Genomic DNA, 26,013 nt, shown 5'->3' with positions numbered 1-26,013 from the left:
CACCATCGACTGGCTGAACCACGAAGCCGAGCTCGAATTTACGATTATACGATCCGATCCCATCCCATTCCATCGATCGGCTGCCGTATTTTAGCACACTACCCAGGCAGCCCCAACTTCAGTTTGGCAGCAGCAATCACGCGAATCAGTTCGAACCAGAAGCGAAACGACCCCGCACTTTATACCATATACCCAACTATCCGACCCACTGCATCTGAAACAATGTGGAATACCCCCGTCGCTTGACGGTTGACGAATTTCGGAATTGTCATCACCTTGAATTCAGAGCATTGGTGATGGGCTAATTGAATCGGGATCGAAAAAAAGTGGAATATAATACGAATGGACTGCAATTTGGGGACGCGGATAGAGCTTGCCAATTTTTTTTTTTGCTAAACAGCCGCGAACGCGACAATCAGAGTGCTAAGTGCGCTATCAATCAGTTCACTCCGAGGTCGGCTGCATTGTCATGGCTGGATTGCGGCTGCTGATCACCTGGCTGGTGGGGCTCAACCTCAGCCTCCTTCTCCCGGCGACGGCCCACTACATCCAGATAGACCACGAGGAGTTCCGTGCCAGCGGCTTTCCGCATCCGCACTTTCCACCGCCTCCATTGACGCCACTGGATCACCTGCCTCAGGTCCTCGCCGCCAAGGAACTGACCCCCGCCGAGGTCATGGTGGATCTGACCAATGATCTGACCCACCGCCTGCTCCACTACCACTCAATCCTCAACCGCAACAACTTTGCCTTCTCGCCCACCGCCTTGGTCAGTGTCCTGGTGGCTCTGTTCGAAGGATCGGCTGGGAATAGTGCCGAGGAGCTACGACATGTCCTGCAGCTGCCCAACAATCGGGACGTGACCCGAGTGGGCTACCGCGACATTCACCGACGATTGCGGGTGAGTTACCCAAGTAGGCCAATGTGGTTGCTTTGAACTTAACCCACTGCCAGCGGAGGGGTGCCCACTCGAGAACCCCTTCAAAACTATATGCCAACGCACATTTACACGCCTGGCTAAGCACCCATAAATGGGTATAGTCATTGCAAGGGAGGAGGGAAGCGGGAGGAGGCATTCTGCCAAGTGGTCATTGATAAAGAACAGACTGAAAACCAAATATGCGTACTGCCAAACAAATTGCCCCGGGCCCATCATGACCATTGCTCAATTGATCTCCAATCTGGATTCAATAGTTCGTCGACCTCATTGGGTCGGTTAATCTCCCAAAAGTGACCAGCAATAGTGAATAGATTTTTTAATTGGCAAACATTAAGTACCCGCTACTGATTAGGTTTCGGGTAGTAAAGCAGCTCAACAGGGGCTTTGAATGTTTAAATAAATTTTTGAAGCAGTTTTTAATTAACTAGAGGTTAGAGCAGACATAATTTTAGCATTTTCATAGAGTTTTGAAGTTAAATTCATGATTTTAATTAGGAGTTGGAACTCTAAGGGTTTTTTCTTATCCGTATAATAAAAAAAAGTAGTTATCTAACCTGAAAAGACTGCGAAAATATTTAGTTTAAAATCTGCATTAAATAAAACATTCAAAGCAGAAAACGGGTCTAAAATTTTTAAAAAATTACATTTTCATTTTGAAGAAATTTTTAATAACTTATAAGTAGTTAACTGATATTGTAGACTATTGTTTTTAATTTTTCAGACTTACTTTTTTGGCTCCGACAATCCGCTAAAAGGACTCAGTTTGAACAAGGGCAACGTCGCAGTTCTCAAGGACTTCGAAACAGTTCTCATGTTCTATGGATACGATCTGAGTGTAGACATGCTATCCTCCACGCCAGCCAATCTCACGTCAGATGCTGAGATGGTTAACACCACAATGGCCAGCAATTCCACAACCGCAGACATGGAAGCGGAGACCACAACGTTGAAGGATGTAGAGACCACAACTGAAGAGCCGTCCACGACGACCACGGAAGCACCTGTGACCACAACAACTGAGCCTCCAACTACCACAACGGAGGCACCAGAGGAGTCGGAGGCCACAACTGAAGCACCTGCTGCCACGTCGGGCGAGGAAGCTGCCGAGCCCGCTGCTGAGGATGAAGCAGCCGAGCTGGTGTCCGCCTTTGTGGCCGAGGAGGATGCCGAACCGCTGCTTCGCATCCAGAAGGCGCGCGTCTCCCGGCTGCCAGTCAGTAAGCTCCAGGCGCCGCTCAAGCACTCGAATCCGATCACACCAAAGCCCCTCTATCTGCCCAGTGCACGGACAGTGGCCATGCCGATGATGGCTCGCCAGGTGGCAGAGCGAAAGCCGTCACCAACACGGCAGGTTATTTCCATTATTGCGCCTCAGGCGGTGGGAAACATCTCGCTGACTCGGAAGACCAAAATGGCGCGGCACAAGCGGCATGCGCTGCCAGGTTACAAGGATCTAGATGCGAATCTCTTCCTGACGCTCTTCAATCCGCACACTCACGTCCCGCATCATCCGTTGCATATTCCTCCGCCAGTGCCCGCTGCATTCGCGCCCATCACCAATGACTTTGAGCCACACTATATTGGAGAGGGAGCCGAGGGCAAGTCCAACTATAACACGGACGTGATCAGCCACGTTTTCTACCTGGGCAACCAGCAGGTTGTGCACACCACCTTCAAAGTGTACAATGCTGTTCTCTACTACAAGTACTTTGAGCACCTCAAGATGAGTGTGCTGGAACTGGAGCTGGACACGCCGGAGTACAACCTTATGATCCTACTGCCCGACTATCACACGGATATCGTAGCGGCCGCCGCCTCCTTGAAGCTGGGCCCCACTCTCCGGCTGATGCGGAAGCAGCTTAAGCCGCGCTGGGTCCAGGCCATCATTCCAGACTTCAAGCTGCACGGGACCATGTTCTTGACCAACGACCTTCAGAATGTGAGTGTTTTTTGGTAGAGTGCCATTCGAAGCATTTTTATTGAACGGTGTGTCTTTGGTTTGTGCTTTTTTGTTGCAGATGGGAATGTAAGCATGGACGTAATCGCGGCAGCTCCCTGCTCACTCTTACTTTCGTTGCAGCTGCGATGTCTTCGAGCCGAATCGCGCGGATTTCAGGCCCATGACTGATGAGAAGGGCGTCTACGTGCGGCACATTGAGCAATCCATAGACGTCACCATCCGTACGCATCCCATCAATCAGCTGAAGCGTAAGTGTCTCGCATTGCAGCACACCTGAGTGGAGTGGGCCGAAGGCATTGAGCCGCAACGCATTGCGATGGCCCCACCTAATGGTGTTGCAACTGTTGCAGCCTCTGCAACACGAGACAAAGTGCAATAAACACTTCCTTTCGCTCTCTAGGCAACTACGGCGCCCAAACGAAGCCCATTCAGATCTCCGTGAATCATCCGTTTCTGTTTTTCATCGTGGATCGCGACCTGGACGTGGCTGTGATGTCGGGCCGCATACTCAATCCGCTGAACGTGCGCATCCAATGAAGCTCGACGAAGGTCGACCATCGAAAGTGATGAACCCTTTGTTTCCCGGTGCCTACTAATACGAGAAGTTAGCTATGCGTAGTTTAAAATGTAAATACACAGGGGAGTCACGGGAGATTCAAATTTAAATGGTCTTATTTGACCTTAAAACCCATCTTCCCTATGACACCCCGGTTAAGTTAAGCTTACCCATTTAAAAGTAAACGTTGTGAGGTGGTCCTTAGCCTAATCAGTTCTGTGGGTTGTCCACTAGAGACCTGCACGATTCGATGCCTATGTCACAAGTAAAGGTAATCATGCTGAAGATACTACGACACTTTTTTATATTATGTAATCAAGTAGTACTCGGCATTATAGAATCGTAGGAGTAGTAATAAATTTAACATTTGACTTTTAATTCTTAAAGCGGTATTTTAAATATTTATGGCTTTTTATAACAAATGTATTCCATAAATGTCGGTTCCCCTTATCCTAAAGCATTCGCGAATTTATTATTTAAAACAATTATTTTAGATTTAAAAAATAAAAACGAGGCATGTCTTGCTCTAAATAATTTGATGTGTCATTGTGTAAAATGCATAACCATTTAAATGTTAGAACTAACAATATTGTTCTGGTGGACCATATTGGGCATACTCCTATTCTAAAGAATTTGCGGTCGCAATTCGATTAGGTATTCATGCACGGTTTTAAACATTCCATTTGTTCTAAATTTTGCAATCGATTTAGATTAAAAAACCGTATACCAAATCTGTAAAACGAACCGATTACTTCGACAATTCCCCGATGATAGTTTAAGAGTTTTCATCACTCAGTACTAGCGGAGTCTACTTTGACTTACTCGTGCAGATCTCTATGATCCCCCTTCTAGTACTGGTAGGTGCCGAACACGGTGCACACGCAGAAGAGGCTGGTGTTGCTGAAGACCTCGGAGATGGAGGTGTCGCAGTCGCAGTCCCAGCAGCAGCGCGAGTTGTAGGTGGCCCCCGCACCCAGCTCCTGGCCCAGCATCACCTGGACGACGTGCTTGTACCGCTTCACCTTGGAGCTGCTGGCTATCTGCTGGTTCACCTCGTCTGCAATCTCACTCGTCCACGTCTTGGCCACATCCTTGTCGTAGGTTTTGTCTATAAATGCTGGAGTTGCTTAGCAACTGGCAATATTTTTGGGATTATGGATTTTCCAACTTACCCTTGAGTTTGTCGGCCATCACGTTGTTCATTATGTTCTTGATGGTGGGCAGGGGGAACATCTCTCCAAAAGCCGGTCGCATGCTGTAGGCGGTGGGCTGGCCAGCCGGCTTTTCCGACTTTTCCGCAGTTTTCCCGCCATCACCTGAGCCCGAGTTGAGACTCCCTTGCGTCGACTTTTTCTGCTCTTTATCCTCCTGTTTCGGAACTGCTGATGTCTGGACGGACTTGGTTGCTTCTCCAATAGATTGTTTATCGGCCATTGTATATAAATTTCAGCGTTATTTCCTTTAAATTCGTTGTTTGGCAAAACAAGCAATAACAATTTCGCGGTTGTGTAGTGTGACCGTGCCAATAACAATGAAAAATACCACCAGGCTCAGAAATAAATACTATTTCGGTTTCAAGAAATACCAGTGATTCAGAGTTACCACCTGGTTCAAAAGAAGTGGCATCTCTCTCCAATCAGATTAATATTTGAAAGTCCTACCTAAATTAAACAATTTTTTTATACCCTAATTTCTTATATATTAGTATACTATTAAAACGACAAATGTGTTTATTTGTTTATATGTGTTATAGCATATTAGCATTAAGTCTTTTTAATTTGTTTTAAAATTTTTCTTTCATTTCAAATATTTTAAACGTATAAAGGTATGTTTCTAGCTATCTAAGGAACAACTTTCGTTGCTAAAAAAAACACAAAAATAATATGCAGATAATTCAATATTATTAAAATCCAACAACAAACTGCTTTAGGTTTCATAAAATCTTTATTCAATTCAAAATAAATCGAAAAGTTACATAATAAATTCGATAAATATGTTCTTTATATATGCAGGTTATAAATAAAATTACACAATAATTTAAATCATTTCATTAGTATACAGTTAATGGTTGCTTTGCTCTCGTACATCGTTATATGTATGTTGGCTCTCGCATATAGAAAATATTTGTGTGCATCTCTTTGTGTTCACTTTGATTTTGGTTGGGCAGCAAATGACATATTACATACAAGGGTGTGCTGTTCGGGAGGATGTGCGGGTGCTTCGTCAAATAAATAATAATAAATTTAAACGGTATACACATCGCTAAGTGAAAATAACCTAAGATAACTCAAATACACCATTTACAATTGCTCAAAATCACATACCCGTTGCACATGTTCACGTTTCACAATAAAAATCAACGCATTACATTAAAAAAACACAACATATTGCATGGGACATACAAGAAGATCAGACAGATTTCAGTGGCATCGACTAACTAAAACATACATTTAGGTTGAATACAGAACTAAAGTTATTCTCGAAAACAATTGTACTCCCTACTTTCAAATTGCAAATTTAGTTTTTGGTTTTGATTTTTTTTCTGCCTGTTTTTACATCAACCTTGCGCGATTCTCCAAAATTATTTAGGCTCACTACTTAAATATACCTATTGAAATTGTTCTCTGCCAGCTTAATCACTTTGAATAGTTAGTTGCTCGTTTCGGTTACAGCTCATGGGTTTTAGTATTGTTAATTTTGTATATTCAGCTGCCTTTTTGGTACGTTCTCCCCTGTATCATCTTAAGTATTTAGGCTAAGTAGTCCGTTTAGAACCTCGCAGACCAGCAGACCCCAGGGAAAGTTTGCTATTCAAATCTGAAATGGGAAAAGTATTACAATTTTCATCAGTAACTTTGGGGATCACACTTACAATCGACTCTTCGTGGTCATGCGGTTGTCCGGTCAGCTTTATGCCCGTTGCCTCGGCTGAGGTGGATGCCGATCCCGCTGCCGTGAGGTCCAGTTGGGAGGCTGTGGGTCGTAGGGCAGCTCGCTTGGCGACTATTTCCAACATCTCATTGAGTATTGCACCCTCGGCGGCCACATCGGCGGAGCTTTTGTCCAGTTCTGTGATAGTAGGGGTAGTATATTAAAGGTGTGATTTGAATAAAATATTTTTAAGATCATATGATCTCAATCCCAATACTCACTGTTGCACGACAAGCGCAGATTGAGCTCTTCCTTGAGCTGGGCATGCCGATACTCCAGTTGCAGTTCCTGTTGTCTTATAGTCAGTTCCTCATCGCGTTTCCTAAGAGCACATAACATTAGCTTCCTTACTTGACTAGCTTGGTAGATCAACCTACTTGAGTGCTGTGATGTTACGCCAAATCTCCAAAAGTTCCTTGAGTAGTTTCTCGTCGTTGTCCTTAGTCGCATCCAGGCTGAAAATAGAGGCTTTGATTAGGGTGGTGTCCAATTAAATATCCAGAATTTAGAACCCACTTTTCAATGTTCTGCGCCTCGCCCCGAAGGGCCTTCTCAATAAGCACGCCGCGTGCCTCCAGGTCCTTTAGCTGCACCTCAATCTCCTCCTGTTCCCGCTGAATCTCTTGAGCGATTCGCAATCGCTTGAGCTCAGCCTGTCGTGAAGCCTTCGATATGGCACGTTGCTTCTTATGCTCCCGTGTCTCGTTAGCGTAGCTCTCATCTGTAATCAAAATAGGATTTATAACCATGGCAAAAGGATTCTATTCGGATGATTCAGTGGGTCAGGACAGGACACTTGGGTACGGGGTGTATGAGGACATAGAATGTGAACAACAAACCATCGGATCTCTGATAATTCAGAGGCAGAGGCGGAATGGGCGGTGGTGTCTGGTCATCCAGGGCCTTCGGATAAGATGCGGCCAGGTGGTGGGGCTTGTGTATGTAGAGCTGCGGGCTGGATGAAGAGAACGATTCGGGTTTCGGTTTCGCGTTGTTCGTTTGCTTTCGATAGCGACTGTTGTTCAGATACTCTTGCGAGTGATTTGTCTGTGATGTGGATCCTGCGCCTGCCGGAGCATTGCAGACCAGCATATCCTTGTCCTAGTGTGGCATTGTGTTTAAAGGTATCAGAATATATATTGGGTTTAATGTGTGTTTTTCAACGGTATCAAAAGTTGGAGAAATTGAAAACATATCGGAAAAATAAACAGCTTTCAGTTCTGATTAAAACAAAATGTTATTTACTAGAAAATAGTATATACATTTAACGTGCAGGATGTCCAAAGGCAGGAAGCTTAACATATATTTCTTATGGATTACCATAACCGGGAGTCCAGGGAAACCAATCATGCAAAATTATCCATTACATTGAGCACTTCTTAAATTAAGTCCCAAAAAACAATAATATATCCAGCGCTTAAACCAATAAAAACTTATAGTTAAAACACACAACATAATATCCCTAAATCCATAAGGTTTCCCTGAAACCTTCAGCTACCTTGCGGTAGAAATTAAATTAAGTACACATAAATGTTATTTAGAGGCACAGAAAAAAATAAAAAATAATACAGCAGGCAAACTTAAAACTTAAGACTTAAATAACTTTTGCTGGAATTGGGTAAGAGAAAATAAAAATAAAATAAATGAAAACAAATTAAAATAAAATTGTGGCAATTTAATTGGGTTTAATAGGACAGCAAACAGACAGAAAGCCCATCGAGATGGAGAGATGTGCGATTAGAAACCAGTTGAAATAAAATTTGCGGATGCCAAATAATAAGACTAAGCTTTAGTGAGTGTACAAAATTTGGAAAACTCGAAAGTGTTTGATATTAGGGGTTTAGAGTAGTTAAAAGTCCTTACAGCAAAACCGAAATTCCTCAGATCAAAGCAAGACTGTAAATTGATTAAGAGAATTTTAAATGTTATAAATGAGACACTTAGTACACCAAATACCAATATCTTTTCAGTTATTATAACTTAATGCTAGATGAGGTCGGATGAATCGATAGCTTGGACTAGCCAGCAGCTCCGTGAGGCAGACAACACTTGGTTACATCAACACCGACCAAAACCACACTACAGATACGTTTTCTTGAGCAAGCACTGACCTTGGACTTCTCCTTGGACTTGGGCGAGATGCGGAATCGACTGAAGACGCCACCTCCTCCTCCGCCTCCTGTCGCCGCATCCGAGATTGTGGGCGTGCCGCTGCTGCTGGTGCCGGGTCGCTCTGATTGCTCAGAGTAGCCGGCAGCCACAGGGGCGCCCTGCTCCTTGGAACTGGTGGCCGCAGATGCAGAACCCTTCTGGAAGAAGCTGGACAACGACTGTATGAGACTCTTCCGCCTCTCCGGATCCTTTGCCCTCCGCCCCGACTTCGTTTTCGCTGCCTTCTCCTGACCACCGGACGCCAAATTCGGATCGGATGTGAAGTCAGCCGCCTTGGCCTGGTGCACGGCATCCGTTTCCAGCTGCTGTTGCTGCTGCTGACCCACAATGTAGGCCAGATCGTTGACACTCTTCGAGGCACTCATTTTGCGGGCCCGCGCAGCCAGATCACCGGATGGCATTTCCTCCAGCTGCTTTGGCTTAAGGGCTCTGTTTTGGTCATAATGCAACCGTGAGCGTATTAATTGCATCTTCTCCTCCGGACTGAGACCCAGCTCTGTGTTGGACTTGAGACGAGCCCTGGCCCTGGCTTCGCTTCTCAGGTTCTCCGTTGAGGCTGAAATGTTGGCCACATCTGGCGCCACAACTCCTCCTCCTCGGTTTACTCTTGACGGAGCTATGGGCTTAACGAAATCGCCCAACTTTCCGCCATTAAACGAGGCCGTCTTGCCCAGCTTGTAGCCCGTCAAGACACTCGAATCGATGTGCTCGCTGAAGGGACGCGGCTTGTAGAGATCACCACTTCGTGTGGGCGCATGGACTGTGCGATAGGGCGACACATATGTGGATGTGGCGGACTTCTGCAACGGCCTCTCCGCCGGCGGCTTCGGTCGCTCCTCCGCCGTGGATGCATGATAGTGCGCCTGGCTGGAGCAGTTCGAATCCTGCGGACTGCAAGCAGCCGCCAGCTTGGGCGTGGGACTCAGGCTAGCGCCACTGGCGTAGCCACTGGTCAGCAGACTGCGCTGCCGACTCCTATGCAAACGCTTCTCGGCGTTCAGTTGCTTCTTGGACTGCAGCTTGTCCATGACCAGGTCGTGAATCAGATCCTTTTGCTTGGTGCGCTCTTTGGTGATCTCCTCCAGCTTGCTGCTGAGCGTGGGTATCTCAGGAACCTTGCCCGAAATGCTGGTGCTTCGCGATCGCATCGAAACCGTTGGCTCCTCCACGGGCTTGGGCTGATCCTCGACCGATTCTATCACAGGTGGATTGGTGTTTTGCTGCAGGTTGGGCGCTTCTCCCTTGGAGCTCTTCCGCCGCTGGGTGCTGATCTGCGAGATGCGTTGCTGCAGCGCTCGCACATACTCGAACTGGATCTGTAGGTCCTCTTCCTGCGGAGCACCCTCCTTGGAAGCGTTTCCTGGCGTCGATGAGTTGGGCCCAGTGCTGCTGCTAGTCACCGTAGAGGTCTTTGGTTGCTGCTCCGAGCTGCTGGGCGTGGAGTCACCCTTGCCCGCTGCCAACATAGAAGCAAATTGGTCGAGCACCCGGGGCGAGGAGGTGTCCAGTGGGCTGGTGACCACCGTCAAGGCCTCACTTTCCTCCGTTGTAGTTGGCTGAGTCTGCGATAGCTCCATTCCCCCCATACTATCGTCATCCAATTCGTTGAGCGTGCTTGAGTCTGTCAGGGATTGGGTCATGGCGGGAGGTACCTCATTCACCGGCGTCTTGGCATCATCGTGCATTATATACGCCCCCTGCTCTATGTAATCAATGCCCAGTTTCTCGTCCCGCTTCGTCAGCAGAGGCGGTAGGTTTCCAGGGTAGCAGGATGGAGGAGCCGCTTTGCGGGTCGCCTTCTTGGGTTCCGCCTCTATGTACTCCATATAGCCCCTGTTCTGAATGAGGGCCGTATTCGTTGCGGAATAAGCTTCTGCACAGGAACCCTCAGATCCCGTGTCCATGAACTCTATGTCATCGATGTCGATAGCGCTGAGGATTCCGTCCATCTGCACCACTGGCGCCTGCCTGGCCAGCTCGTGGATCACCTCGTTTCCACTGGGCAGTTTGCTACGTCGACGTTCCTTGCGCCGCTTTATCGTGCCCTTGTTTGAGTTGAGCACAAACTCCATGTCCACAAAATTCTCCGAGATGCAGTCGTCGGCCGTCCAGTCAGAGAGTTCTGTCTCCGTTAGCACATGACCAGTGCCTGTGTGCTCAGTTTCCGAGTCCGATCCTCGCGAGAGCACTTCCCCCGTGGGCGTCTTGTCGCTGTCATGGGCAGTGGGCGTGGTTGGTGTATCTGGCGTCCTGGCCAAGCTGCTTAAGTTAAGCGTTATGGGCTTCACCGCCTGGCTGTGCTCTATATTGCTTTCCACGATCAGGGGGAGGTTCTTCAGGCTCTCGATCTTGTTCTCGTTTTTGCTGTCGAATTTTAGTTTTGGGGGTCCCATCTCGGGCAGAGGCGGCGGTGCAGTGATCCGGCGCTCTGCCTCGATGACCGTGCACTCTGCAGGCTCCGGAGTAGCTGTCACTGGTTCTGCCTCATGGTCATCGTCCATCTCCAGCTCATTTGTTTTGACCGCTGGAGCCGGTGGAACTATTACATTGGCGGGCATATCCAAGAACTTGACATCCTCGGGATCCCCGATGTACTTTCCATTCACAATCATTAGGCTGTCCACCTGCATTAGGGCGCCACTCGTGTCGTGCACCTCCAAACGCGGAACTTTGTGCTTGCCGCCCACTGTCTGCGTATCCGGACTGGTCGTGGACTCCAGGATGTAGTGCTGAATATCCTCTATGCTGGATGAGTCCGAACTTGAGCAGATGGAGCCACTGCTGCCGGTGGTGGACATGATCTCCGGCTTTGCCTTTTCCCATGGGATATTGGGCACCTGGATCTGCACACTGTCCGGCTCATAAAGCTCATGGTCGGCCACATCCTTCTCCGGGGAGTCGCGCTTCTCTTCGTCCGAGTGCTCCAGCAGACTCTGCTGCTCCTCGCCACCTTGCGTTCCCTCCTTGATGTGTCCCAGTATATCTGGAATGCACTCCTTCACATCCCGAGAGACATCTGGCTTCGGTTCCTCCTTCACCTCCTGCTGCAGTTCGCTGATCTTGTTGCTATCCGGAGTAAGGCGATCATCCACATCCATGGCACCACCGTCCACCAACAGCTTCTTAGGCGTCTCCGGCGCGGTGAGATCAATAATGTCCACCGGCTTCTCTGGGGTCACCAGGTCTATGACCTCAATGACCGTCTTATTGTTCGTCGGCGTGGTGGGTGAACTCTTCCTGGCCAGCTGGTCGAGCAGCGTGGCATTCACCGCATCCGTGTACTCCATGCCCTTGTTCAGCTCGTTCTTGCAGTTGACAAACACATTCTCCTTTTCGTTGTCCGTGGAGTGGCTGGAGGGAGCCTTCTGTATCCGCAGCTCCACGCGCAGATCGTTGATCACATTGCTGGTCGCAGAGCGGATGAGCTCGTTGGCCTGTCCAGTTGTCTGGCTGTTGCTACCCTCGCCCAACTTGGTGCGATCGAGGAAGGTGCGCATGCCGGCACTGATGTCGCTGCTGGGATTCAGCAGCTTCTGGCACTCCGAGATGTTCGACTGGAAGCTACGGATGCGCGAGTCCAGCACCGAGGTGGATCCCGACTTCTGGATCTTGTTGCCATTAGCCGGCTCGCCCAACAGGTAGCGCTTCTTCAGCTCCAGGCTCTTCTTGGAGGCGATGCCCTCGGTGCTGGCCGTCTTATTAAGCAAGTAGTCTCCCGGCCGGGGATTTTGGAGAGGAGCGCGCTGGCTGCCGATGAGTAGGGTGGGATCCACTTGGACCAGCGGCTTGAACTGCGGCAGTGGCGGTTGCGGTTGATACTTCTGGAGGTAGCTGCCGCCCTTCTCCCGCGCCGCCAGCTGCTTCTGGTGGAGTCCGGCGGCAGCGGCATTGGGTCCGATCATGGTGGACTTGATCTGGGATCATCAATTAGAAACATTGTAATTGTACAAAAAATAACTTCGTTTTTGGAGTTACTTTTAAATCTCATTAAGGTGTGTAAAGGTAAGCAGTGAATAAAGTATATTTGTCTTTCCCAATGAGTTCTGAGACTAAAATATATTGTTGCATACTTTTAGACACCTAAAAATGATATTTGATTTGTTTGGCTTCCCCGATAGAATGGGACAATCCCACTCACCTGGACCTTTGTGGGCTTCCTTAGATGGGTGTCATCGATGAAGATTTTGGGCGCCTGGCGTATAATCTCATCGTTGTCGAACTCGGAGTCGGTGGATATCTCAGTGGCAGAGTTGAGCTCCACCTCGTCGGGCGAGGTGCTCTCGGACTCGGTCTGGACCTGCAAGTGGAGGTTACACATACACTTGGATTAATGGGCGTTAGGACAGGACAAGAGGCAAAGAACGTAAGAACGTAAAACAAAAGCAAAGCGAGCCGGGATCAGCAGAGATCGGTCAGATCCTACTGCACCCCAAACCCGCTGGCGGCGTTTTATGTACAGCGAAAACACCTTCGGTTCGCACATGCTAATTAGTCGGAGTAGTGGGTTAATTAATCAGCAACAACAGCGGCGTCATCATGCCTTTAGGTACGATCCAGAAGGGAAACGAAAGGAACGCTGACCGGGATTAGCTAGATTGGCTGGGGGTTAGACCATTTTTTTTTGGACGGCAACAGAACGACACAACAGTATTCAGCTTTACAGGTTTAGAGACTACAAACTTTCGGCTTTTTAATCGGGCTGCTTGAGTTCGGGGTTAGCGCAACATTTCGGGGACGGCTGTGCTTGAATTTACCTTCGTAGATCGTACCCAGGTGCATTTACTTTTCAACCAAGTGGCTAACTCGATCGAAGGCTAGCCTGGTTGGAGGACTTGGACTGGACTTGAACTTGAACTTGAAGGCGTGGCACATCGAGAGCAGACAGGCGGGCGGGCGGTCTAGCATGGTTGTTTGGTTGGTTTTGGGTTTTTTCTTGGGCTGCTGATCGGGGGACCTATAGTGTTTTGTATGGGGGCGGGGTTAGAGGTCAGGGCTAAGGTCTTTTCTGGGGTTGGTTTCGCTGACGTTGGGTTGGCTCTCAGTAGAGGTAGTAGTTGAGGCGTCGTCTGTGACCACAACGGGGTAACGATAAAAATAAAAAAGAGAGAAGGCTGCTTTGGTCAATGGTTCAGGGCTAACGACTAGGAGATAACGCACGACTCTTTGTTGCCGTAGTTGGAAAACGCGGATCCCGATCCAGATCCGCTGGTGGGGCTGCGTCGTCGGAAGAGGTCGCTCAGGTGGGAGCTGCGCGTGGTCGAAGGATAGTAGCTGCTCGAGGTGCTGCTGGTCGGTAGGTTGTAGCTTCTTCTGGTCAGGTAATCACTAGTTGGATTGAGGTAATCGTAGGTGTTGCTCTTTCTGGTTGAGGTATTTGGAAAACGATTGAGCGTGGAACTAGCATAGTGCCTTGGCCGGTAGCTGGTCAAGTCCTCATCTACATCGGAGTACGATCCCCTGCGATCCGTGCTCCGGAGGACCTCCCTCATATAGGGATTACGCTCCACCACCCGTTCATTTACGAAATCCCTCTTGCGGTTGTGTAACCGTTTGCTGCGATCCAGCAAAGCTTGTGTACTGGCGTCCATGGGATCGCCAAAGCTGGCGTAGTTTCCTGGCCGAGCTGTGGCCACTGTGGTGGTGGTGGAGATGGTGTCCGTGGTGTCTTGACTGGATTGCGCCGACAAGGATTGTAATGAGGGTCCTTTCTTAAGGTCGCTAAAGGACTTCGAGCTCTGCCGTGAGCTATTAACGAGCGGTTTGAAAGGTTGTGGCGATTGCGATCGCGGTTTATCCTTGAATCTTTGGGAACCCCTCTTCCTTGGGTTCAGTAATCCTTCGAATATATCTTCCTCCTCCAGAGATTCAGCACGTTTGTCAAATACAGTCTTCCCATCTGGCCACTTGCGATTCTTAAAAGCAGCCGATGGCGGAGAATCCGAGCGAGCGTATTCGGGCAGCTGTTTTCTTAGCTTCTCTGCCTGTTCCTCCTCATCCAGATCCTCGAGATCCGCTTCCCCTTCAAGGTGCGGCTTGGGCCACGCTCGGCCCTGAAACACCTCAGGCACGGGCTCATCAATGGCCACTGGCTCGGGAACAAACCTCGGCGCCTCTGGCTTTGGAAGCTTTAGTTTCTTGGGCATAGGCACAATCACCGGTTTATTGTCCTGTAACTCTATAAATGCAAACGAGCTGCGCCGCGTTGAGCACGCAGTGGAGTCCATTGACGTCCCACTGCCATCGACATCCAGTTTCTTGAACATAGGTGGCGTTCCCTCATGCCGGGAACCCGTATCCTGGGTGCGATTTGTGTCCTGGGTGGTGCCGCGTCGGGAGGAGTTTAGCTTCATCGGAGGAGTTGGAGGAGGCAAACTGCGCTTGCTGCTCGAGTTGCTACTACTCTGCAAGGAGTCGCGTCTGCGTTGCTCGGCCGCAATGGCCTCGAAATTCTCGTCCCGCTTGATTAGCGCCTGCCGTCTCTCCTGCTCGAAGTCCTGGATGATGCGTCGCTGTGCCGCCTCGTCATCCGCATCGGAGGTTAGGTTATTCAGAAGTTGGACGGAACTTGTGGTGGGAGATATGGGCCGCATTTTGTTCTTCCTCGGCAACATGGGACTGTTGGGCAGTTTCTCCATGTCCCACTCCAAAGAGCTCTCCTTGCTGGCTGCTTTGTTTGGAGGTTGCTTTTGGAGCAGCTTTCTCCGCGGCATGGGCGATGCTGGCATTTTCTCCATATCCCAATCTGAGGAGTTATCCACGCTACTCGACTTGGCTGGCGTAATTATCTTTGGAATCTCCACAAGACTGCTTCCAGAGGAATTCTCACTCTTGAGAGAGTTATTCTGACTGGTTGGTTTGCTAGCAATTTGAATAGCTGAAGAAATCTCTTCCGGCTGGGTTATAGTCTTTATCTTGGTTTCTTCCGGAGCTGAGCCATTTTCTTTGATTGCCTCTTTGGGATGATCCACTTCGTCCGCATCTTCTGTTAACATACTAGGGAACCTCAATGTTTGCCCTCCTTCCACAGGAATCACTTCCACTACCTGAGGCTGGACATTCTTAATGTAAACCTGGTGCAGAAGATCCTGCACAGAAGGAGCCATATCTTCGGGATCTATTTTCGACAGCTTATTTTTTAACCTTTGGGGAGCCACTGGAAGGGAGGGTTCACTGGAAGATGAACTACTTTTGGGTCTGCGTTGTGGGCGCGATGGAAAGTGCGGACTATCCACTTCATCCTGGTCATTTTCCTGTTTGAATTTCTCCTTAACAACCGGCTGGAAAGTCTCCTCATCGCGCTCCAAAGACTCCAGTTTATCCAAGTAATCACGATCGGCTGTGTTTCTGGAAACTAGTGTGGCCCTTGGTGTGATCCCCACCAGCTCATCGTTGGAGTCGAACTCCACGTTCACCAACATCTCGTCGGAAAAGTGACCGAAAAGCTTCTCAATACTTTGATCCTCGGAACTACCCCGTTTCACCACAGTCACTGGCTGGGCACTGGGACTCTTGCTAATTGTGGTGCACAGTGAATCCACATCGATGTCATCTTCCGGAGGAAGATCTTCAGCAATGGCAATGGGCTCTGGTTCCTGTTCTATTTCTTCCACCATGCTCTGGAACAGTTCATCCACCTGCTCCGCCTCCCGTTCCTTTTCTAGGTGGCTCAGGGCAACTAGTGCCTCCTGGTTGAGCTTCTCATTTAGGGAAATCTCCGATGGTCGCCGCGACATCACCAAACTGGATTGGGAGCCACGACGTGAGCTGTTCGAGGACTTATCACACCCGGTTTTGGGTAGATTCTTAATGTCCTCGACTGGCAAGGGGGTTTCTACTATAGCTTCTATTGGCGTTTCTTTAATCGGTTCCACAGCTGGGCTCTTGGTCTTCGAACGCTCCAGTTCCTTGGCCTCTGTGGCTTTTTCCAGCAGATCCAGAATCTCAAAATCATCGGGAACGGGACTGGCTGGCTTTAGAGGTTTGGGTTCTATATGCTTAAGGGTCTTTTTTTGAGCCTGCTTGGCCTGGCGAACACTACCGATCTTGGCCAGCTCCTCCAGTGAGTTGTTCGCCTTAGTCACCTTTGGCGTTTTCGAGGGGGATTTCTTTTTCTTGATGGGAGACTTTCTCTTTTCGGGTGAATTACGAGTTGCCAGGCCAAAAAACTTGGCCAACTTGGAGTCGCGATATTGCACAGGAAGATCGCTCAAAGGATCTGGTTTAGCCTTAACTTGTGCCTCCTTTTGCTGCTCTTCCTTTTTGGCATAAAATTTATCCCGTTTCTTTTGCAGGAAGTTGGTGGCCTCATTGCGCCATTCATTACGCAGGTAGTCCATGGTTTTTTCTAAATCACTCATGGAATCGCTGACAGAGACTAGGGATTCCCTGGAGCGGGTCAAGCTGCTCAGGTTGCTAGTGGTGGACTCCATTCGGCGCAGCTTGAACGCCGCCTGCTCATCACTGTTCTGTGAATTCTGGGAAGTAACCGAACTCATGGACTCGAAACGCTTGAGGATGTTCTGTACCCCAGTCAGTCTTTCTTTCGAAGGTTTGAGATCAAACTCCCCCTCGCCTAGGGATTTGGTTTTAAGTAGTTTCTTGCTACTGCGTTTGGGAAGGCCCAGTTCCAGATCCAAACCGGTTTCCTCCAGGATGCGATCGATGTTGTCGGACAGATCGCTGGGTGATTTTTCATCCTGAAACAACCGCTGGTACTCGGAGCTGGGTGAGCGTGTTTCCCCATCGCCCAGGATTTCATCCAATATTCGCTCTGCTTCATCCTTTTCCGGCTGCTTCTCTGGAGGAGCCTCGACTGCAGCGGCTTCCTGAGCCGCCGCCTTTTTGGCTTTGGTTCCTTTGGGCACGATTTTCTTGACAATCTTAATGGTCTTTCCTTTGGAAGTGGCGGTGGCTTTCGTCAGGGTGGTGGTGGTTCCTAACTTGGCTGGCTTCTTGACCGCCGAGGACGCCTTCGTGGGAGCCTTCTTTTTGGTCAGGTCAAGTGCTCCATCCATCTGATGATCCCTTAAGCTGAAGGTATCCAATGAAGCTTGTCGCTTAGGCGGCACTGGCTTCGAATCGGCCACCTTCTCTGGGTTCTTTTTGATCTCCTGATTCTTGGACTTCTCCTCCTGCAGCTTGGCTTTGGCCAGAGAAGCCTCAGTCTGCGACTTCTTCAGTCGATCGGCCACAGTCTCCACGGTTCTTCGTTGTGGAGCTGGACTGCTGGGAAAGTACTTGGAGAGATTGACATCCTTGAGGGTAACCTGGTTTTTGTTGGTGCTGCTCGAGGAGCTCTTCTCTTGCTTCTGGTTGGGGAAGTACTTGGACAAGTCCATGGAGGCTGGTGCCTGGGCACTTACCGTAGGCATCGTCAACTGGGATTTAATGTGATCCATGGTGCCGGCAAAGCTGCTGGCTTGGATTTCCTTTAGCTTACTGTTAAGCTCTTTATTGGGTGGTCTTTCCACATCTCCCTCGGTATCCACATCCATATCTTCATCCATATCGCTACTGTTCCGGCGCTGGATCTTCTTGATGGTGCCTAAGATTCCTTCAAGTTGCATCTTGCTGTTACCGGGAATGGGACTCTTCTTCACCTTTGAACTTCCGTTGCTGGCGTTGCTTTTCAAACTGTTGGAGCGACTCACGTTGGTGCTGCTACCCTTGGGTTTCGGTTGGGGTGGTTTCTTCAAACCCTCAGGCCTGGGCAGCTGATCCTTGGGCCGCTCCTCGAAGTTGGGTTTGCGCGGCTTCAGTTCATCCAGATTAAAATCTATTACCGGCTTGGGTTTGGTTTCAACCACCGGTTGGAGTGGACTCACCACCTTTTCGAACTTTTCATCGAACTTGGACTTAGGTTGGAGTGGAGGAGCAGCTGGACTTGGTGCTGGAGCCACCTTTTGGCCAGCTGCTATGGCCGCATTCTCCGCCAGCCACTTTTCCTTCAGCGTGAGCTTGCGCAGGATGTCGCTCTTGACCAGATTCTCCTTGGCCAGCACCTCCAGGTCTTTATTCATCTTGACCATGTTGTTCATGTGGTACAACTTTTCGCTTATGGCCTCGATCTCGCTGCTAAACTTACGAGGAGCATTCCGCTCCAGTTGCTCTAATTCGACGCGAGTGGGCGTGGCCAGGGGCGTAGTCGGCTGACTGCGGGCGGACTCAAAGGAATTGCCCGATTTCAAAGAGCTCCTGTCGGCCACATTCTCTTTGTTGTCTACGTTTAACTTAAGTTTCTAGTTTTTTAAGAATTTATAAGGATTTTTAAGGACATAAATTGAAACCAACACCATGAGAAGGAGATTATTATGAATATCGTAAGAGAGTCAGGGAAAATAAATGAAATAATGATAAGGTTAGTCTCCCCATCGCCAAAAGGCCTGATAGTAAATAGTCACCCACCTCGGTCTCCGTATCCGTGGGCAGATTAGCGGGCAGCGGCTGCAAGCGAACCTCCTGGCGTCGCAACTCCCGGGCCTTCTTGAACTCCTCGCCCTCGGTGTCATCCTTACCATCATCTGAAATCACAAGCATTGTATAATATTAGTTTTTTGACATTAAAACGTCCCCATGTGAGCCCACTCACCCGCAATACCTTCACTAGAATCGTAGAAATCATCAGAATCATCGCTGTCCTCGCAGTACTGCTTTCCAATCCAATCCGAGGCCAGTTGGAGGGTCTGAGCTCCGAAAGGCGAATCATCCGCCTCCTCGAACATCTCCGAGTCCGACTCTGTATCGGATTCATCCGAACTAGATAACTCCGATTGGGAATCATTGTTGGACTCGGGCAGGAAGTTGCGACCCGACCACTCGTGCTCATCAATGACATTGGCCTCGTCATCGGACATGGCATCGGCGGAGGCAGTGGCTCGCGAGGTCTCCAGCAGATCCACTTGGTCCCTGGGTGGAGTGGTGTCCATGGGCTCAGCAGAGGCAGCTGCAGCAGCAGTTGGTGGTGCGGCAGGCGAGGCGGGTTGAGCGGCAGCGGATTTCTAAACGAAGATATCAATATTAGTCATGGTACTATTTCGATTACAGAAGTATACTCACCCTGGTTTTGTTAGTGCGCTGTGGCAATGGTTTGGGCGGCAACCGGAAGTGCTGGGTGCAGTAGAAACGGCCCTGTGGATCGTCCCGATCGAAGGCATAGCCTCCCAGACGCAAGTTGGTGTGGCAGTGGTCGCACTTAAGGCAATTGCGGTGCAGAACCAATCCCTCCACGGTGGTCTTCTCCATCAGGTAGACGGTTTGCTTGCAGAAGCGGCACTTTTCGGAGGCAGCCTGTTTCTTGAAGGCTAAAGCCACCTTGGAACTCTACATTAAATTAAGAAATTAGCATTATATGGTCTTCAAAAGATAGATATAATTTACAATGAACAATAACTCTTTAACGTTTGCTTTGCATTCGATGGGTGTAATGTACAAATGAGTATGTGTGGTTTGATGAATATGACTGTTTTTATGAAGGATTGCCTAGACTTTTGCTTAAAGCACGCTAACAACATCATCGACAGCAGTGAACAGCAACCACAGGAAGCAAACCAAGCAAAAAGCAAATATAATATAGCACAGGGGAAACCGATAACAATGGAACACAAACAAAACAATAGATACAAGGAGGTGGTGGTGGGTGAACACAAAATTACTCACAGATTTGGGTATGACTGTGTTGTTGGTGGTGTTGGTGGTGGCATTGCTGCTGCCCGCATTCTTCTCGTCCGAGTTGGCCTCGTCCTTCTTGCCAAACTGGCCGGCGATGGAGGCCACCTTGTTGCGGCCCCGCTCGCCCACGTCCAGGTTGTGGCCCTCCTTTAGCTGCTTGTCCAGGTTGCGGATAGTCTGGTCGATGTCCTTGAACTTCTCCGCCTCGCGCGAGTCCTGGCGCTGCGGCTTGGACATCTTGTGCTGACGGGCCTGGAACTGCTCCTTGCTCCACTTGGGCACCTTCTCACGGCCCTTAGGCCCATGGATCTCCGTCTTCTTCGACAGCTCGATCTTCTTCTCGATCTCGCGCACATTCCAGTCGCTCGAATCGATCTTGCCGATGGCCCGCATCAGATCCTTGGGCTTCTTGTCGCCGCCCAGGCCACCGCGTCCCGTCATCCGCTGCTCCATGTTCCGGATGCGATCGCTGAACTGCTCATCTGCCGTTCGTGGCAATGCCGAGGGAATATCTCCCCGTTCGCGATCCTTTGGTGGGTGGGTAGTGTGTTTGTGGTCGTGTTTTTGGGGTTTGGTGGTTTTTGGGCATTTAATAATTTAAATTTCGGAAGCGGAGTGGAAAGGGTTGAAGAAATCAAAATTTATAGATATGCATAAATATTTAAGTCTGATTAGGGATCGTCTAACAACGAATCAACATAAAAAATCAAATCAAAAGGCAAACAACGAAACGTAAGCTTAACAAAACGTCCAATTTGGACTGGTTAGATAAACGAGCTTAGCTTAGCGAATATTAGATTAGTTTCTGTCAGACTGAACTAGTCAAATGTAAGTTCTTAAACAATTAAAATTATTTTACAGCAGATATTAGAGCCGAATCGCGAAGATTTTAAAACAGTTTCTGAACATTTAGCAATCAGGAAACGATCTCTGAGGGGTACTATACCAATTTTTGGAGATACATTTTGGTATGGAACCCTGCTTTTGAGAAGGACTGAGTCCTAAAGTATTTATGTTAATGTTTTATTATCAAACCAACATTCATAATTAAAAATTCCATTCAAAACTGTAACACATTGGAATAAAACAAATTTTTAAAACCCTTTTTCAACATTTATGTTAAAGATTAAAACCTTATAGAAGATATCATTTCTTCGAGCTGTTATTCGTTTTGGCCAAGACACTTGTTAGTTGCTTTAATCTTCTTTTCTTGATTCAATTTTAGGGGCAGAACTGCTGCATTAGTCAAGAGTTAGGATCAACAGTGGTCCGCGCAGGACCAAAACGGTCGGGTCAAGACAAAAACATAGAAGAGGACGCAGCGTGCAAGAGCGAGATCCGAAGATTCTCGTCGCTTACGGGAAACAGAAGCTTCCGCTCGAGGTCCTTCACGCGATCGTTGAAGATTGGAGCCTGCTGGCGGTAGAGGAAAATCGAGTAGTCCTCGAAGGGGGTGCCATCCTCGGCCACCCCGGGTTCACCACCCTCCCTCAAAAGCTTGCCCGCCTGCAGGAGCTGCAGGCTCTTGTAGAAATTCTGTGTCTGGTGGTAGCGCTGCTGGCGCCGCTTGCTCATCCGCTCCTGCCGATTCTCCTCGATCTCCTGCAAGCGCTGCTGGCGCTCCTCCTGCGCGGCAGAGGTGAGAGTCAACACAGTGGACAGATTCGGATTCGGATTCGGAGGGGTTCAGATTTTGGGGTCAGGGGTCTTTGTTTTCGATCGACAGTGATTGTGGGAACTATGGGATGTTTTGGGTGCTTTTGCATGGGACAAAGACACTGATACAGATACAGAACGGACATCTAGATCTACTTGGCTAATTGACTGTGACTTGGGATAATGCTACGTTAGTAATGTTCGGTCGAGGGTTACGCATCACAAGATGGAATATGTAAACGACACTGGGACACTTGGACACTGAGTGAACTGACCTCATTGATGGTTTCGAATGCGCTAATGGCGTTACTGATTTCATGACAGAGAGCTGTTCTCAGCAGGAGCTGAACCTTGGGAACAGATTATCGATTGTTTTGATTTTATGAATTTGGTTTTCTTGCGATTTACATTTGTGATTAACAATTAATTTCATTGAATGTACATGAGAGAGAGCTGAATTCAAACAATTTTGTAACGAGCATGGAATGAAAGAAAAATACACATAATGTGTATAGATAACAAAATGTTCAAACGGCTGAGAATAAGAGCCGCAAAGGCACTCCTCAGACCTTCTGCACATTCCCGAATGAACCAATCCATGATATAATATAATGCCAGCATTTACTCACAATATTGGCGGTTTTATCGACCTGGCGGCGCTTCTTCGACCGTCGTGGCGTATCGTTTTGACCTGTTGCATAAATAAATGAACAATGAGTAACAGTTCAAAAATATTTTGATAAAAATAAACGATTCTCTGGAGTGGCTTGCCATCTTCTAAACATTACTTAAATAAATCCCGCGCATTCTTATATATTTGATTTAAAAAAAATAATATTTATCATAGTTCCTTGCTATTAAAAGTTATAACGTAACTACAAAAGTCTGATGCAGTACTTCCAAGTAAAGTTGTCAAGCGAGTCAAATCCTCTACTTTTTTCATAATTGCTTTATAAAGAAAATATTTATAATAGTTCTATGCTATTAACAATGTCTTATAAAGCAACATTTCAATATAAAGTAGTAAAGCCAGTTAAAAAACTTAGTAAATTACAAATTATCCGAATTCGGTCACTACTAATCTAGGCTATAAGCAATTGTGGGGAAGATTTTATTGCCACGGTAAAATTTGACATAAATGCGCATCTAGCAGCCACTCCGAGATTCATTTCTTTGCCAGACTATGATGTAAGATAGTAATCTTCAACAGACCCAGAGTAGTGGCTCCCGTTCCGCTTCCGCTCCCGGCAACTCCGGCGGCGCTTCCCGCGGCCCCTCCGCCAACGTTGAGGAGCTGCTCGTGCCGACGCTGCCGCTTGGCTCGCTCCTCCTCCAGAACCGAACGCCTTTGCACAGTGGTGGGTACGTCCACAGCATCCTGCATGGGTGACTTGGCTTTCGGTTTCATTGCCAAAAGCTTGGAGAAGTCGGGCTGAGCGTGCGTATGGTTGATGCGATACTTCTGTCGCAGATCGCTGAAGTCCATTTTGGGGTGCTTGATGTGAGGAATTTCGCCGCGGAAAAGCTCGCAAATCTGGTCCAGATAGTTGAGCCAGATGCGCGACTCCACATCGGTCAGGTCCAGCGACTGCTTGGCGCTCATGATGCGATCGATGTGCAGTTCGCGCTCCAAAACGGCGAAGGACAGCTCATTGCACTCCACGGGACTCATGTCCTTGGTGGCAGCAAAGTCGATGAGATCAGGGCGATAGCTAAGTGTTGGGAAATAATTGAACTGTTAATAAGCCACTACAATTTAACGACCACCCACCGATTAATAAGGGCACAGAGAACACGTCCATTCCGGAAAACATCCGAAGCCTCCTTGAGTTCCGTAACAAACTGGTGGGCATGCAGCTGTGCACTTATCCACCTCAGCAAAGTAGCTCCCTGGGGAAGGAGATCTAAGAGAAGAGAGCAATATTATTAAATAAAACCAGATTTGTTAAAAAAACGATTTACTGACCTCCACTGCGTCGCTTCCTTCTGCCCGGCGTGTCCACATGCGGCGTCTGCAGGGCGTGCGTGTCCATAAAGGTCTGCTCCAGAACAGACGGGTCGTCCGTGTCGACCAGATGCTTCACCTGCCAGCTGTTGACCGATTCCCTGTTCAGGTTCGGATAGCGCGTGGCCGGGTCCACGGTGTAGGCACTGATGTCCCGCTGCAGGGTGTCCGGAGTGGTCTGGTTGAGCAGCCGGTAGATGCTTTCCCGCTGGGCCAGCACTCCAAGTGTGCTGTTCTGGGGATTGGACCACAGCTTGATGGCATAGGCGGCGTCCATGCTGGACAAAAAGCCACGGGCACAGCCGGATCCAGTGGGCCAGAACGGCTCCAGCAGGCTGTCGCCCACGAGGCACTGCATCAAGCGGGCGCCCTTGCGCACAATCACACGGCAGGACATCTCGGCGGCGAACATAGAGGTGAAGTCGAACATGGCCACATCCGGTTTACCATAGTGATTCACAGCGAACTCAAGGTTTGGCATTTGGTATTGCGTGGAGAACTCAGCCGCCTCGCGGGCGTAGTCGTGTAGCTTCTGTGTGTCCACATTGGCCGGAGCCAGAAGCTCCCCAGGATCGGCCATGTCCTCGATGATGACGCCCTTGTCAATAAGACTGTGCTTCTTGGCCGTCATCACGAAGTAGTGCGTCTCGTCCTTGTAGTAGACGATGTTCTCCAAATCGATGCCCGTCTTTCCGTACAGTTCCTTGAAAAAGGCCTGGTTGAAGATGAAGGCCACGCCGCTGATCTCCTCCACCTTGGCCTCCGCCTCTGTCTTCTTGTTGATGAAGTTGGCCGTGATGGCAATGGCCAGCTTGCCGCGGAACTCCTTCCTTCTAAAGTCCAGCATATTCCGCTTGCCATCCGCTCCGATCAGCACATCGAACTCGTAGTGGGAGACGGCATGATCCGTGGGAGTAACCGCTGCCCTCCACCCACCGCCATCGCCCGAGGGCTCCAGGGCGTGCTCAAAACTGACGCCCTCATGGATCTCCACGCCCAAGAGCAGCGCCACCTTGAGCAGCATGCACTGCAGCTGCCGGATGGAGATGTGATCGATGGAGCCGGCGCAGAACTTGCCGTAGAACTTCTTGGCCCCCAGATTGCGCAGATCCGTGATGACGAATGGCCACAGGTGAAGCACATTGTTGCGGGTGATGCGGTCGCGTTTCTCCAGCACCACCACCTTGGCGCCCAGCAGCTGGGCCTCGATGGCTGTGCGCAGGCCACAGGGGCCCGCTCCGATGACCAGGACGCGGGTGCCCGTGCAGGCTGCTCCCTTTCCATAGACGCGATGGGCTGCCCGGGCGTCGAACTTCTTCCACAGCGCCTGCGCCTTCCACGAGCGCACCTTGGCCTTGAGTCGCGGATAGAAGTCATTCAGCGGCGAAGGACGCAGACCCACTGCCTCGCACATGGCTCGATGGAGGGCCAGGATCTGGCGCATCGTGGTGGCCACGCACAGCAGGTCGAACAGCTCCGCCGCCTCCGCGGCAGCCGCATGCTCCGCCATGAGGAGCTGCTGTTGCTGCTGCTGCTGCGCCGTCAACTGCTGCTGCTGTTGCGGCATCTGCAACTGCTGCTGCGGCTGCTGCTGCTGGTGCAGGGGCAGGTGGTGGTGCTGCTGGTGGTGCCGCTGGTGTTGGCGGCTCATTCTGCGGGAAGACAGAGGTTGGAAAGACATAGAGTTAGTGGGGTGCTTTGATACGACGACTACGATTACTAGACGGTGAGACTTGCACATGGCAGTTGGGGAAATACAACACATGTTTACTTTCTCGTTTTTATTTTGTTCATAAATTTAATTAATTTCTGACAGATTTTTCATTCACTTTTAGCAGGGTCTATAATGTGCACGTAAATCTGTTTATTCGCGCTGTCTTGGTTGTCAAATTAATTTTTATTAATTAAGCGCATTTATAAGAAGCATGCTGTCGGTCATTTACGATGTGTTTATACCCAACAAATCTTGACTAAATTAAAAAGATATTCAATTTAAATGAAAACGTTTCTCATCTTTATTGGGTTATAAAGAATATCCTTGATAATTAACGAAAACTGAGTACCCAACTAAACTGCGACCTCCTTTGAAGTCAACGAACCATCTTATGTTTACTCATAAAGGACTG

General features: G+C 49.0%; 3 protein-coding genes across 23 annotated transcripts in view; 1 reads left to right on the top strand and 2 right to left on the bottom strand.

The window, feature by feature from the left end:
* Positions 1-15: 15 nt before the first annotated feature.
* Positions 16-3,437, top strand: Spn85F (Serpin 85F). Its single transcript, XM_017079897.4, has 5 exons — positions 16-901; positions 1,662-2,879; positions 2,959-2,966; positions 3,021-3,148; positions 3,301-3,437. Exons 1-5 carry the CDS (start codon positions 470-472, stop codon positions 3,435-3,437), a joined length of 1,923 nt encoding a protein of 640 aa, XP_016935386.4. The 5' UTR covers positions 16-469.
* Positions 2,887-4,992, bottom strand: LOC108013903 (dynein light chain Tctex-type protein 2B). 5 transcript variants are annotated; one of them, XM_036818147.3, is made up of 4 exons: positions 4,629-4,992; positions 4,279-4,564; positions 3,627-4,188; positions 2,887-3,492 (listed from the first exon to the last, which is right to left on the bottom strand). In XM_036818147.3, exons 1-2 carry the CDS (start codon positions 4,888-4,890, stop codon positions 4,305-4,307), a joined length of 522 nt encoding a protein of 173 aa, XP_036674042.3. In that variant the 5' UTR covers positions 4,891-4,992; the 3' UTR covers positions 2,887-3,492; positions 3,627-4,188; positions 4,279-4,304. The 5 variants fall into 5 exon arrangements, with proteins under 5 accessions (XP_036674042.3, XP_070852643.1, XP_070852644.1 ...); XM_070996542.1 differs by having other exon boundaries at positions 3,627-3,710; XM_070996543.1 differs by having other exon boundaries at positions 2,887-3,489; positions 3,627-3,710.
* A 389-nt stretch (positions 4,993-5,381) lies between these two features.
* The window catches only part of Mical (Molecule interacting with CasL), a 45,933-nt gene continuing 25,301 nt past the window's right edge, over positions 5,382-26,013 (bottom strand). For 3 of the 17 annotated variants that reach the window (XM_065866515.2, XM_065866516.2, XM_065866517.2), the window contains 12 exons: positions 23,849-25,539; positions 23,654-23,786; positions 23,095-23,594; positions 22,512-22,573; positions 22,158-22,232; positions 21,586-21,852; positions 20,215-20,754; positions 19,615-19,878; positions 19,148-19,556; positions 18,964-19,079; positions 13,717-18,797; positions 13,391-13,625 (listed from right to left, as the gene is read on the bottom strand). In XM_065866515.2, coding sequence (XP_065722587.2) covers positions 13,598-13,625; positions 13,717-18,797; positions 18,964-19,079; positions 19,148-19,556; positions 19,615-19,878; positions 20,215-20,754; positions 21,586-21,852; positions 22,158-22,232; positions 22,512-22,573; positions 23,095-23,594; positions 23,654-23,786; positions 23,849-25,538 — 9,165 coding nt within the window. In that variant the 5' untranslated portion in view covers position 25,539 and the 3' untranslated portion in view covers positions 13,391-13,597. Of the gene's footprint in view, positions 6,274-6,328; positions 6,526-6,608; positions 6,710-6,764; positions 6,843-6,903; positions 7,109-7,226; positions 7,489-7,605; positions 7,996-8,250; positions 8,284-8,498; positions 12,474-12,697; positions 12,857-13,390; positions 13,626-13,712; positions 18,798-18,963; positions 19,080-19,147; positions 19,557-19,614; positions 19,879-20,214; positions 20,755-21,585; positions 21,853-22,157; positions 22,233-22,511; positions 22,574-23,094; positions 23,595-23,653; positions 23,787-23,848; positions 25,540-26,013 lie in introns of those variants that run through there. The other 14 variants (XM_036818171.3, XM_065866521.2, XM_036818172.3 and 11 more) reach the window with 14 other exon arrangements.

The sequence above is a fragment of the Drosophila suzukii genome, chromosome 3 (genome assembly GCF_043229965.1).
Source record: "Drosophila suzukii chromosome 3, CBGP_Dsuzu_IsoJpt1.0, whole genome shotgun sequence".
In the NCBI taxonomy this organism is placed as follows: domain Eukaryota; kingdom Metazoa; phylum Arthropoda; class Insecta; order Diptera; family Drosophilidae; genus Drosophila; species Drosophila suzukii.
Note: the sequence above shows the minus strand (reverse complement) of the source record. Positions and strands in the feature narration are given on the sequence as shown.

Coding starts and splice junctions, on each gene's coding strand:
- Spn85F (XM_017079897.4), top strand. CDS start 470: ATGGCTGGATTGCGGCTGCTGATCACCTGGCTGGTGGGGCTCAACCTC. Junction 902..1,661: donor ACATTCACCGACGATTGCGG/GTGAGTTACCCA, acceptor TTAATTTTTCAG/ACTTACTTTTTTGGCTCCGA. Junction 3,149..3,300: donor TCCCATCAATCAGCTGAAGC/GTAAGTGTCTCG, acceptor TTCGCTCTCTAG/GCAACTACGGCGCCCAAACG.
- LOC108013903 (XM_070996540.1), bottom strand. CDS start 4,890: ATGGCCGATAAACAATCTATTGGAGAAGCAACCAAGTCCGTCCAGACA. Junction 4,565..4,628: donor GATGGCCGACAAACTCAAGG/GTAAGTTGGAAA, acceptor CAGCATTTATAG/ACAAAACCTACGACAAGGAT.